Genomic DNA, 14,637 nt, shown 5'->3' on the forward strand with positions numbered 1-14,637 from the left:
TGATTTGCATGCCGGCCGGAGAAGGCCAGGTACGATAGCATGTCTCTCTTTTTTGTTATCTCGCGATTAGCGCTGCAGTCGTCCAGTATGAACAGCGTCGGTTCCCCTTTAAATTTCTCGTGAAGAGCTTTCAACCAGTCCTGCAGGCGTGTTCCAGGGTCGATTTTGTGTACGTCCGGGTCCGTCATCACCCAAGGTCGCGCGTACGTTTTATTCATGCTCAGAGTAGGGCACATGATAACGATGTTATCGAACACATCCTTGTAGTAACCCTCCAACATATCCAAGACGAAAACGGTCTTCCCACAGCCAGTCTGCCCGCACACTATGGCGCAGTGTGGGTCAGTGGGTAGTTGTGGGTACCCCTGGGGGGTGTGGGGGTCTCCCCCACTAGTAGATGGCTTGCACGAATCTACCATTGTCTATATTAAGTTGCGCGTCCATAATAACGTACAGATATAATTTCAACTTACCAGCGGGTTGAGCCTTCTTAGTAATCTGGATGGTTATCCCTTCGCTGCCGTTATCTATACGGCGCCCGCTACCGTGCAGTTTATCATCATCCGTGGATCGCATGTCCAACCACAGGGCATACTTGGTGGTCAGGTATTCACCGATCTGCACGGAGCCGAGGTCCAGGTCCTTTGTTATATAATGTTGGGTCCCCCCAACTGTCACTGGTAGCTTTTTTATCTCATCCCACTGCTGGTGTGGTCTCATACCATGACTGAACAGCTGGTTGGGCACGCCCTCGATGGTCACTTCCACCTTTTCAATCTCGGGGTTGAAAAACTTCTCACTGTCCCTCCGGAATGGCTCGTAATCCTCCACTGGGACGACCAGGATACCTTTCATCGATCGCGCCGGCACGTTCAGGTTGATATTCCACACAGTGTCGCTCTTATCTCGCACGACTGATCTATGCCTCAGTACGCGATCGTACAGGATAGCCATCTTCCCAGAGTACTGGCTTCGAACCTGCCTGGCCAGCTCCGGGCTAGTGACCATGTCGAACTCCAGAGAGATGTTGTCTATGACATAACTGGCCTCATCACCGTTCGGCGTACGCACTACTTTGCTATAGTCGTTAAACGTGAGCTCGTATTCGAGCCTATCACCCAGCGCGGCCTGGTAAAACCGAGCGTGACCCGTGAGCAACTCGAAGTCGAGCGGCACGCAGAATCGATTCCCGTATGCTCGAGCGATGGCCTTTTCACCGTCCGATAGCTTGTCTAGCTGGTCTTGCATGAAGGCATACCCTATGCGCGACCGGGTTGATTTGCTGATACCCTGGTATACATCATTGACTCGTTCTCCCTCGCTTTTCCAGAGATCCCCGTAGCAGTGAAACACGTCGCTGTCGTCGATACTCAGCACCTCGTTACCGCTGATCTTGACGGTCGTTTTCTTGATGATAGCTCGACCCACGTTCCGCACTAGCTCGCGTTTGTCGTTGTCGGAGGTCAACGTGATATTGAACGCCAGTCGAACAGTGCCTGGTACAATGAGGTCATTCTCACCAAGGTTTGGAAATCTAACCAGCAGAGTTTGATTCTGGTCTATCTTGCTGGGATTGTTGGTGATGGTCACCGACTGGCGCACGGCTCTGGCTCCTAATGGCTCTCTCAATCTTCTGAAAGGATCTAATTTTCTGCCGTACATTGTTATATAAATGAAATATATTTTTAATACTAATGGATGAAGACATAGATATGACGGAGATGCCGGGCGCTAGTGCCCAGGCATCTGATGAGCAGGAGACCTCATTTACTAGTTCACCATTGAACCAAGAACTTTTGGAAACAACGGTAAATGATTATTACGAAAGTTTAAGAAGAGATAAAAACTACGTTGAACCACAGGGTCGATACCATAAGAATTTTTTTATTGATACAAAGGGTGTTCTACGCCTTAAGTCTGACCCAGGGGTTGACCTCTTTAACAAGAGCAATAAAAAACCACTGGCCTTGAAAACTCTAGCCAGCCGCCATGGTGTCGAATTTATCCGTAAAAATCTAAACATGCATGATTACGGTGGTGCAATACCTAAGGCCGTTAAAGAAGATCTGCAAGCTACCAGATCCCACCTCACCACTAGAGATGAAATGACACCACAGCGTGCTACAGAAGCCTCGGACAGCATAGAAAAACTGTTGAGCACCTACTGGGACAAACCGTTACCGGGGTTTGACTTTCCGGTAAGGGAACTGCACGGCTTAGACGAAGCCGTGAAACGCGTGCGTGGAGAACTCGTGAACAACATGGGGAAACTGAACGAAATCGACGAGCACATCGCTAAGGAAAAAACCAAACTCACCGAAGCTAAAAACGATGATATGAAGCGTCGTATCAATGAACGACTACGTGGTTTAGAAGACGAGAGACGTACACGATTGGAAGCCGCTTCCTCGAATCGTGAACAGCTTCGATCCCAGATCAGTCGCATTCGGGAAACAATCGATAGAATACTGAACGAGGATACAACTTTAGCCAACAGGATTCGGATATTGTTCCGGGAGCAAGGGATCACCATCGCCAGCATTCTGACTGCATTGGGTTTCATCATATCAACCCTGGTGGTGTCACTGACAGGGGGTACTGTGGGACCTGCAGGCGGCGGCGGAACTCCCACACCTGCCGGTGGTGGTATTAAAGACTGGATAAAAAAACTCGGTGAAGGCCTAGCTAAACTGGCTGGTAAAGCCGCCGAAGCCCTTCCCGGCATCCTGGGTAGTATCGTCTCGTGGTTGTTGGGCGCTCTGGCTAAAACTGCCATGTGGCTCAGTCAAAACATGTGGGCAGCCATCGTCGCCGTGGTGGGTCTGGTGTACGTAGCGGCTAAGAAATCTTTAACCAAATAAGTCCCAAAGCTACCCCACCAACCACCAGGGCCGTTTTACTATCAATATGCTGCTGATAGGAGGCCTGAATATGGGGGGCCACCTCCTGTGGTGTTGGTTGAACTTTAGGCTCCGGGGGCGGCGCAACTATACCCGTTTCACGTGGTGGGATGTGTGGGATATAGGGGGTGTTAATATCGGGGTTGATACCCAACTTTTGATCCGCCGTGGCTATGACTATTTTGTTGTTATAACCCACCACTTTTTTTACTCTCAGTTGCATATCACTCGGGGCCATGTACAGCCCCACGCCGAACACGTAATTGACTTTCGATCTGGCGTATTCTAACACGTTTTGGTAACGGTCGATGGCCCGCGGGAGATCAACTGGAGAATTGATAGCATCCTCAACGTTGGAAACGAACTGTTTCTGAGCGTCGTAAGCAGTTCCCTTACCGAGGATGTTGGAACGCGTCATCGACTGCGCACCCAACAGCGCCCACACGTACGTTCGAATCGAGTCGTTCAAGCGTATTGTACCAGCACGAGTGAATTCTTTCGATGTTTTTGAGATCATTTTAGTCCAGGCTGTGGCTGCATCAGGATTGGTTTGCTTTATACAGCTGACATGGATCTGTTCATTCGTTGTGGGACCTGTAAATGTATGACGGTGTGGGTTGTATGAACCATCTTTAGAACCGGCATAATATGTTCCGGACCTGTAGAAGTACACGAGAACTATACCGAGACCATGGTTCACACCAGGAAGGCGAAAGTCTTTATTCGTTGGAATCTCAAACTCTCCACAAACACGTTCATAAGCGCGTTTATCATAGGGGTTATTCGTCATACTCCACGCTTTATCTTGGGGAAGAGGAGCACTTATTTCCTTCAATATTCGTCTCGTTTGATAATAAATATGAAACAAAATAACCGCCTTACTCAGTTCGTCTATACCGTAGTCTGGTGTCACACCCGACCCTGTCGTCGCACACCACACAGCAAAGTTTAGTTGGTTCTGCCAAAACTGCATTGGGTTTTGATTCCAGTTTACCACCGCCTGCGCGTTATTAACGGACACGACATAGTTTTCAAAGATATTAATAAAGGTTGTTTTAAACCCCGTACTACCTTCCACCACGATTTTCAAGTGTGCTAAATCCATATTATAATATATAATTTATATATTATAATATGTACATAACACTTCCAGGAATAACGAGCGGTGAGGCCGTTCAGCTGACGCACGCGATCGATAACACGTCAGGCCAACTCGAAGTCGCACTCTGCGATATCACCTACCTACCGCAATGGACTAACATCAACGCCAGCAACAATAAGCTGTTCGTCAGTGGAACTCGCAGTCAGATAACTGACGGCTACTACAGCGTGTGCTCTCTAAACGACGAGGTCTTCAAACCCCTGGGAGCCGAACTCAAGATGAACGACTCAAACGGCACAGTGGTGTTAATCAACAACGGAAGAACCTCCTTGAGGCTCGGCCGACCATTAGCGAGGATACTCGGTATGTCTCCTGACGAGATAAAACCAACAACAACCGTCACAGGCACGAAGTTACCCGACCTAGTACCGTACCGAGAGCTGTACATTCATCTCGGTCAGGTGAGCACAACGTACAACATTCAAGGAGGTCACCCTTCCACTATACTGAGAGCAGTGCCGGTGAAAACTGAGAAATACAACGACGGTGGAACCGAGTCGTTTTCACCACGGCAGTATAAGAGATTAACCCAGGGCAACATACCTGAGCTGACAATATCGGTGTTAGATATAAATCATAATCCTGTAAATATAGGATACCTCAGCTTAACGCTTCATGTAAAATGACCAGCGCACAAGGGCCCGGAGTGAAAAAATGCGTCAATATCGGGATCTCCGACCTCGGAGACACACGCGGTTTCGACGCTCCCGGAGTAGATGGTAAATCGTACGCCTTGCAACTGAAAAACATTTACAAACGCGTTGAAGTCTCCGGTGGAACCCTAAGTGATATAGTAGATACCACAAGAGCAAAAATCAACACTAAGTACGCCCTTGTCAACACCGGTAATAATAATTGGATAATATACCCATCGTTCGGGGGTAAACTGTTCGACTTAGACGATGTTGAAAGCACTACCGTCGCCCGAAACAAACCATATATGCTCGTCTTCACCGAAGATGACAAGTGGGTGTTGTTACCCGATAACGACGACTGGTTTCTCAATATTAGACTCGTCTCTCCCTACGTGTTCACGGATAACAAAGACAACCACCTAAACAAAGTTGTGAACAATGGAACCCTGCTCGTGGCTTACGTCCCAACTCAGAGACGTAGCGTAGTCGTCAGCCCAGTCAACACTATAGCAGCCCACATGCTATCGAGTAAACCGACCATACAAAACGTGAAATTGCAGTTGGTGTCTGAATTCGAAGGTGTGGTCACTATACTAGAGGATCTACCGGCAAACTCAACACTGATCATCAAAGTCTACTTAGGGGAACCATCGGGGAATGATGTCGAGATCGTGAAGGGGATCAAACTCGGGTGGGGTAAACAACATCAGTATCAAGTTTGCAATGTTTACGTGCAGGTGGGTGTCGGCTCCAAGACCAGTCTGCAGGGGGTCAACGTGATCGTGGAAAACAAGATATCACTAACCAAGAACTTCCTGCCTAACAACATATACTTCATGGGTATGAAGTTCACCCCTGAATTATTATCAGAAAACCAGTTGGAAATTATATCGTAATAGTATAATAATGACCAGTCATCGTCCCAACACTACACTTAACGACCTAGGAGATACGGAGGGATTCGATCAGCCTGGTGAGGAAGATGAATTATATATCCTGCACTTCAAAGACAACGTGTACAGACGGGTGCCGTTACCAGATTTAAAAGAACCTAAATGGCTGATCAACTTAACATTCACCTCACCTTATATCACATTAAATAATGGGGTTGTCTCTAAGATTAAGAACAACGGTATCTGGGCCGGGGATTTCATTCCGGAGAGGGCATTAGTACACATAGCATCTACTGGTTACGAAAAAAAGGGGTTAAGTGCTTATCCAAACAATAAATTAACATTTAGCAGTAATCTTGATAGAATATCCTCCCCTTTCACCCTCATCATAGAAGTCTTCTTTACGTCTTTATTCCATGGAACCTCCCCAATAGTACACCAAATTTTACCCGGGGTGTCAATACGCTGGTCTTACATAGACCAATATTGTCGTATTGTTATACAACGGGATACCACGGGTCCTATAAACCACTTAATAAGCCTCCGTGGGGTTTCTATTACAACAGGAAATTCTATTAGCCTCTCACCTATTGCCCTGACTAGTAGTCTAGAACTTGTAGACTTCAAATTCATTGATAGACTTTTAACTGAAACCCAATTAAAATATCTTTCAAAATATACATTATAGGATGGGTCTGTACCCAGTCGTAGAGGAAGTAGCGAAGACGCTGGAAACCGTAGATGGGTTCCGCTTGAGGCAGTTATGTGATGTGAAACGTCAACTAGAACAAGACCGTGACACGCGGAAAGCACTATGTAAAAAGTATAATAGAGCTTTCAATATCGTGGACGGGGCTGACACTACCCTTATGGCAACCAGCATGGGACTAGGGGCGGCAGGCGTTGGGTTGTTAGCTACCATCGTGGCTGCACCTATAGTGCTAGGTATTGAAATAACGGCAGGGGTGGCAGGGTTGGCAGGGTTGGCGCTTAAGTTAGTATCACGCAGACTGCATCGTAAGGCATTGAAACACGACGAGATCAGGGTTCTGGCCGAAGCAAAGCTCAACACAGTGAGTGAGCGTATTTCCACGGCACTCTCTGATAGTAAGATCTCAGAAGAGGAGTTTCGTTCAATCCTCTCTGAACTCACAAAATATAACGGAATGAAACAAGATATTCGGTCCAAGTCACGTAAGTCTGCTATCAGTGAGGACGAGAAAAAAAAGTACATAGAACAGGGGATACAAAAAGCCCAGCAAGCCTTTATTACGAATACCAAAGTGATCGTAGGCGGTTCACGTTAAACTGTTTCATCGATATAAACGTGACATAGGCCGCCAACTTTTTGTAGTAGGGGTAATAGTAACGGCCCAACCAAAGCCTTAGTTAGTAAATAAGGCGTTGTAGAGACTTTTTAAAAAAAGTGGGATCCAGATAGGGCCCTAGTGAGGTATCTATACCAGCCGGGGGAACACGAGGGTGATAGCCGTAAGCGGGCCACCGATCCTATATGGTCAGTCAAAACTTACAACATAGATAAAGTGGATATGAAAGCCGACGAACCTAACTTGTACTACTTGAGGGATGGGCCGGGTAGGGGATTTGTATGAGAAGAATTATTGATCGTACCGTACGGCACAGTGTTACCTCCAACACACGTTAAGTAGTAGGGGTAATAGTAGCAAGATCTAAGGGCCCAACCAAAGCCTTATTTAGTAAATAAGGCTTTGTAGAGACTTTTCTTGAAAGTGTTTTAGAACTGTCATTCCCTATACTACTAGGGGACATCAAAAATGGGTTTCATGAGGCGGAAATGCAACCCTGAACGAACGAACACATTAATCGCCAAGTTCTCCCAATGCCCTCAAAAGAAAGTGAAAGCAAAAACCTGCCTCCGTCCATTCTCTTCCCACAGAGGTTACTCCTATCATATCTTCCTACGTAACCTCAGTTCGAATACGGCCCTTTCATGGTGCGAGTGTTCAAGACTCGCGATTGGAGGCGTTCAGATTTAGTTGTGCAATCAGAGACGTTGTTTCAAGAGTGATCATTCGCAAGATCTCGGTAATTTCCGAATGCATCGGGAAAACTTGCCACTACCAGTTTTTTGTTTCTACAAACACATCACGGGGATTGATCCCTGGACTCTCTATTGCCAGTTTCTGATTTTCAGTTAAACATGAAATACCGAATCTTTGCTTCGCACGTCGATGAACCAACTCCATGGGGGCCGCCATATTGGAGCTATGTCTATTTAACGCGTGTTCTGACTGGATAGTAACAAGGGAGATAATTCCTGTAGCGATTTTTTGCCGCAAGGGGATTTCTCGATGAACGGGAAATATGGCCGTATCAGAACAGAGGTTACGTAGGAAGATATGACAGGGCAGGAGTAACCTCTGTGGGAAGAGAATGGCCTCCTTCATGTTCCCAGAGAAACAGAAACACAACACTTTAATCCAGGTCGGATTTATTTGCTTTTCTATAAAAATACAGTGAACATAGAAAGGACATAGAAGACGGTCCTGCATGGATGTATACTTATCAGCCATAGGTATTGCAAGTTTGGACATGCTCGACAGGTGGATATCAAGAAACACAGCACAAAGAGGCAGGAGGAAACAGCAAAGAACTAACAAGCAGATCTGTCACAGCTGATATCAGCATCTTATTTCACTACTTAAATGTACAGCTAAAGATAATACTGTTTCATGGCGACGCAGATGCTGTATATTGAATACTTAGGGACATACAAGCTTGAGCGGTTCGATGTTGCAGCGGTCGAATACACAATGGGTAAACAAATGAAGAGCGTTGTTTACTACCCGCTCGGCAGCACGAATGTTTTTCCCGATGTGGCTGCAAGTTTCCTTCCCAAGGGTCACAGTGACTGGTTCTGTGGGGACGAAAAGAAGACATTAAGACATATATATCGGCAGTTTATTGGGGAATGGCATGTGGGTCACGGGGTTCTGATCTAACGCCTTTCAAAGTTGCGTCCCTTGATTTACACTTGTACGAGTTCTGTGACCCTGTTCACTAGTCGCAGATTCGCCAAGATTCAATAAAAATGATGCTTCCATGTGTTCCACCACAATGGTAGACATCAAAGACCCGCATCACTGTTTTCACTATGTAAGATAGTACTGCCGCACTCACTCTTAATCGGGATAAGGCGACGATAGCGATGTGCATACCGAAGCTGTACGTCCAACGTCCAAAGATCAACATGCTGTACTCCTCACCAGATTACATCAGACCGTATTAGCCGAGGGAGAAGCATACAATGTATTAATCTTACCGCTATGTTAAATGAACAAAATATCATTGTATTTTACATTAAAGTGTATGTCTACAAACCTAGCGTGCCAATCTTAACTTCCGATGTGGTGTTTGAGCTATTGCTGGTCGCGTTGCCAGACGACTGAGCTAGAAACTCAGGGACACCATAAGGGGCAGCTCTCTTCTGTCGTCCAGCCTGTGTTTGATTGGCCAGCGTCTCGTTGAAAGCCTCGTTCTGAGCCTCGCACGGTACCCGATTTTCGTCGACGCACGTGCCGTTAAACCAGCTGTAAGCTTCTCCATCCGGGCACGTGAGTAGCGTGATGTTGAAATCAAGGCATGACCAGTAACGTTGACAGTCGCCGTCAGTGATGTCTGGGGCGGTTCCGTTGGCAGTTGTACACACGTAAGGACTCCTGGTGATGTTTTGTCCATAAGCCAAAGAGGCAATTACGCCGACTGCATAAGAAAGGGAATATTTAAACTTTGAAGAGTGGCAGTGCCAGACTCGACACGTGTTATCTTGACACTTCTAAAGAAGCATAATGCAAAAGGGATCGAAGGAAGTCACTAGACGGCCGAGCTTATTCACAATACTTTAAGGACATACAAGTACACAATCATGTGTGTTCATCAGACAGTATGAATATTTGTATGTACATGCTAGTAATGATACATGATGACCCGTCTTCGGGTACAATCACGTGAAAAATACAGTGCAGTGGACTGTATATTCCGACATCTGAATTATCGCATAATTTGCAAGTTCCGACACATTTTATTGATCCCGACAGCTTTCTTCTATATCATCATCATCATTAAACATTGAATTATCCGACATCTGTACATTCCGACACAATTTTCTGGCCCCAATGACACTGCCAATCTGGATAATCCGACATTATCACCCCATATTGCTAAAAAAGGCCAATCAATCTGTCAGTGTCCAGTTAACAACTAGCATCCTGTTACTGGTTATCTCTTTGGTCCCAGCACTTGCTAAATGGGAGGTAACGGTGTGAGAACGCATGGACCTTTTTTGCGTTTACAAGTCCATGTGAGGACATGTGAGGAGAAAATGTTTTGTCAAGTATTGGATGGATGGGCTGAGAAAAGAGATGAATTAATTTGGTGAGATCAATTACCAATGAGTCAGTGGAGTCAACTTGAAATATCACTGTCAGCATTTAACAACTAACCACACTCTGGACTATTACTAAATCAAAACGGAAACTACACCAACAAAGAGACGAAGAATATCTATAGAGACATATGTATATCTACAGAGATAGAATATCTAACGATTTAATGGAACCTCCACCAGCAAAGAGACAAAGAATATCTGTAGAGATATATGTAGAATGTCTAACGATTTGCACCACGGACACTTAAACCAAGAACACCGTTGTTGCTTTAATCTTCAGTTGAAAGGAAATTTCTCAAGCTATATAAACAACAACAGCAGTTAATCATATAAACTGTGTAACGTACCTGTAAAGAGAACTTTTGCAATCATGATCCACTTTGCTATGTGTGACTGCTACCGGTCAGGTAATATTGACATGGCGTGAAAGTTAGCTTGTATATATACTCAGCTGGATATAAAAAGTGAACACGGAATTGAATACTTTACAAACCACAACCATGGCTGCACCTGGAGAACGCCGTGTGATGCATCAGGCTCTTCCGTACATCTGTAGTATTTCCTCGTGTTGTATCAAGGAAACTAAGCAATCGAAGTAGGCGTTTTGCTGTTCAAACGTTACGAAAATATATATTTCTAGTGCAAGTAGGAAACAAACATTTTTCTCAACGTTGCAGCACTGCGATATGTCATGTATCACGAGACGATAATCGAGGAAGCAAAGTGGATTAGAATGACGTAATCAGAACCATACTGTGAAGTACAAACGGACGTAATAATCCAATTTCGGCGGTTAAACACGCCTGCAGCAGACAAGTAGCCAAACGAAGCTTCGACCTGAGAAGAGAGGACAACTAGGCACTACATCGGGACAGCTATACGTTTTCATCAGGAGGCACCGAGTCGGTGCCAGGATGTCCCCTGCGTCTGTCGGTGAAATGTAAGTAAACGTGTAGTAAGGTATCGGGTGAACATTGCTGTAAAGCTTCATTCAAGCCTAGCTTCCAAATTTGGAACATTGATGTCTCGAACATTCTGCTGTTCAAAGCTTCTGATACGTTTGAGGCCAATACGGTAGGTGCATAGCTGGAATACATGCTCATCTCGACGTTCGATTCCCATCATAGGTACAGCGACTATTGTGGTTTCCCAAGTCCAACTGTTGACGGAATATTGCTGTAATACAATAAACGTACTCTTGCGTGTATATACATGTATAGACATCTCAGGACATAACCAATATATATCATATCACGGCTCATGCGGAAGCTGGACACTCACAAATACAACAGAACTGTATTATGGCTTGGTCCGCAATTAAAGAATGCTCCTACATGGTTCTGTTTTCATAATAATTATTTATTCTTGAAAGGATGGCGTGATATAAAACTGGCATGGTATGCAACTGCAGATGGTGTTTTAAAGACGTCTATGGGTGACAAACTCACATTCGTCTATGGGTGACAACACATATGGTTGCCCATAAAGATAGTGTCTGATTCATCAGCAACTGACTGAGTAAATATTTTAAATCAGGTTGTTTCATAATTTATTTTATTTATCACCACAGTACATATGTTACACTCTTTTCTGGTGTTACCGCCTTGCGGGAATATTGCTAGAAGCGGCGTAAAACTAAACTCACTCACTCACAGGTGTTACAGGTATTATGCAGCTTCACGGCATGTTGGGGAAGGTAAATAGATAAATGGTCTGGATCTCTCGGCACTGCAACCCGTTTCCAGCACAAAGTTATGTCACGTGATCATCCAGGAACCGGAACCGGTTTTGCACATGGTAGCACTGCGCAAGTCGGAACGGGATGTTGAGGATGGACAGGAACGGGAAACGGAATGCCTCTGGGATTTGGCGGCGCTGGCTTTGGCGTCATCGGCATAGTTACTGTCATAACCGTTAGTGGCATAGCTTTTCCTGGGGTATGGGTTTGTTAGTGTTAAGATAGGACATGTAACACTAGTACTGTATTTGACATTGTTTTTGCGATAGTTCATACAGAGGTAAGACAAATTTAACATTAAATGCTGACTGATTCACAGTTATCGCTTTGGAAGTTGACGTGATGTTCATGAGCCAAAATGTTGCATTTTCCCCGCCTTGTAGTTCTCCCTCTGCATGATACAACTGACGATGCTCCCATGCAGACACTTCCGCTCCATGTAGTGGAACTAGTGCGCATTGAGCGGCCACCAGCTCGCCGTTTCTGCACTGCCAGTACACCTCACAGCTCTCCGACTCTATCATGGGGTAGATTCCGGTCGGCATTGGACAGTGGAACCCGGAACATGACTGAAACACTGCAGGAGACACGAGTTTAGATTCTTTTCAAATATGGGGACGACTGGATTCGAACTTCATATACCCATAGCCTAAGTGGGTGAGTTTGGTTTTAAGCCGCTTTTAGCAATATTCCAGTAATGTATCTATGTGAGGAATGGAACCCGAGCCTTCAGCGTGACGAGCGAACGCATCAACTACTAGGCTAGTCCACCACCCCTCATAACTTGACCGTAAGCCGAGGTACATTATAGACATATGACCAGAATGATATAGAGCTATGACCAAGGTACAGTTCACACAGAATAGTGTTCAGTGACACTTGAAGCCTCATCCAACGAACAATACTTATATGAAACAGTTTTGTCTTACTGAGGTCTTCATTGGGACTATAAAGACATAATACAATCAGTATCAGCTGTCACATGTGGCCACTGCTCTCAGTTGCGTGTCATCCGTTCGTATTCATTTAATATTCCTGACTACACTGTACAGTCAACACCTGTCAGTTCCTTCACTGTTAGCACCTGGGTCAGTTTCAGTCGGTGTTAACATATGTGTAATAAATTCCAAAGTTATCACCAGTGACTGTTCCTCCACAGTTAACACCAGGATCAGTTCCCTCAGTTTTAACACATCGATGTGTCCGTAAATCTTCACGAAAAGTGTGACCACATGTCTCTATCCACCCCTGAGCATTAAAGCAACATTTATACCAATCTTGAAAAAGAACCGTGAAATGACGTGATCCTCGTAATTTCCGGAAGGCAGTGTAATCAGTGGAGACTTAAAGGTAACATGCAACGTAAAACACATTCTGATACCTTTAGGTATGCACTTAAAGAAACAAATCATCAAAAATGCCAATTCAACCTATAAAGTTGAAAAAAGCGAAATGAAAAAAGGCCGCGAAATCGGAGTTCAAACGATTCACAAATTTCCTCCCAGCGCTGGGGGAAAAGTGGTTTCAACAGCTATGCTGCGCTGCGCCCATAACGCATGCGAAGTGAGCAGGTTCGCGGAGCTTGAAACAGTATGCCTGCCCGGAGTATGAGGAGGTGAGCAGTAGTCTGATCTTGGTCGTGCACATAAACAAGTAAATAATCTGCTCGTTACAAAAAAAAATCCATGTTGATTGTGATAAGCAGACTCTGTCACAGAGGAAACTCAATGTCTTGTTTATTGACACCAATATGTCTGCTAAGGACAACATTCAATGCACAACTTCAATCACTGACATTTGCAATTTGAAATTAACACCTATCGGGCTTATAAGCCATAAACAAAGAGCCGACTAAGCGTATCGACAAATGAACCAGTGACCAATGACAAGGCGTCGTTGCACTTGAGAGCACGTCCACCGGCTCTGACTGGGTCCGGAATCGCGGCTGCTTAGTTCTGAGGGAGGTAAACCCAAGTACAAAATATTGCACACTTGATTTGCGATTACACGCTGACAATTTTGTTTATTTGCTTTTTTTCATAGTCACCAATGCAGTTTATATACCAAGAACAAGTGATAACTGTGTTTTAATTATGTTTGATTTTTGGTTGCATGTGACCTGTAAAGCTTATGAGAAATATGAATTATATGAATTGACATATATCATGTACCTACCAGTCAATGCCAGAATCAGCACAGCACAGGTTTTCATGGTCGTAATGATTCATGTTTTGGACAAACATTCCTCTATTTATTGTTACAAGCAGGAAGATGCTTACAAAATAATCACCTGCGTCGGAGCCGCCTGGTAAACGTACTCCTCTCTAAACATGTGTAGAACAAAACGAACACATTGACACAAAAGTGTTAAGTTACAACAGGAGTCACGGACACACGCTTGTTAACATGGCTGCCACTTCCGCTTCACATGAGGGATGAGTCTGTCGCCATTGTGATGTTTTACAAAACGAACCATATATACGACATGAAAACCTACCAAATTTGCTTCGTAATTACGATTCCAAATGCCTTATCTTTCGTTTGACAGAAAAGGGCGAGACAGCCATGTAAATGTGTTTCGGTCAGCGTTAAAAGCGCACACTTCACGCGTTTATTGGTCTTGTCATTTTTCAGCAAGGCCATATACTTGACCACAGGCAAACTGTAGCGCAAATGGGGTTGCGCAGCATAGAGGATATGACAAATCTTCTTATATGGGAGCGAAGCGAGCAAAGGTTGGCAACGTACTTTCCTACATAAGAAAAAAACACTTCTGGCGTAGTGGGCTAATGAAGCAGGGGAGGTAACTGTAAGTACTTCATATGGAATAATACCCTCCTGTTCCTTCACTCCCTTGAACCGGAAGCTGGTAGGGGGAAT

The 14,637-nt window shown here is 44.9% G+C and overlaps 1 protein-coding gene across 1 annotated transcript; it reads right to left on the reverse strand.

Moving 5' to 3' along the window:
- Positions 1–8,334: 8,334 nt before the first annotated feature.
- Positions 8,335–10,391, reverse strand: LOC137297707 (uncharacterized). Its single transcript, XM_067829634.1, has 3 exons — positions 10,367–10,391; positions 8,954–9,334; positions 8,335–8,489 (listed from the first exon to the last, which is right to left on the reverse strand). Exons 1-3 carry the CDS (start codon positions 10,389–10,391, stop codon positions 8,335–8,337), a joined length of 561 nt encoding a protein of 186 aa, XP_067685735.1.
- Positions 10,392–14,637: the final 4,246 nt, after the last annotated feature.

Source organism: Haliotis asinina, chromosome 10 (assembly GCF_037392515.1).
Source record: "Haliotis asinina isolate JCU_RB_2024 chromosome 10, JCU_Hal_asi_v2, whole genome shotgun sequence".
In the NCBI taxonomy this organism is placed as follows: Eukaryota; Metazoa; Mollusca; class Gastropoda; order Lepetellida; family Haliotidae; genus Haliotis; species Haliotis asinina.

Coding starts and splice junctions, on each gene's coding strand:
- LOC137297707 (XM_067829634.1), bottom strand. CDS start 10,391: ATGATTGCAAAAGTTCTCTTTACAG. Junction 9,335..10,366: donor TGCAAAAGTTCTCTTTACAG/GTACGTTACACA, acceptor TTTCTTATGCAG/TCGGCGTAATTGCCTCTTTG. Junction 8,490..8,953: donor AGTTAAGATTGGCACGCTAG/GTTTGTAGACAT, acceptor TCGTCCCCACAG/AACCAGTCACTGTGACCCTT.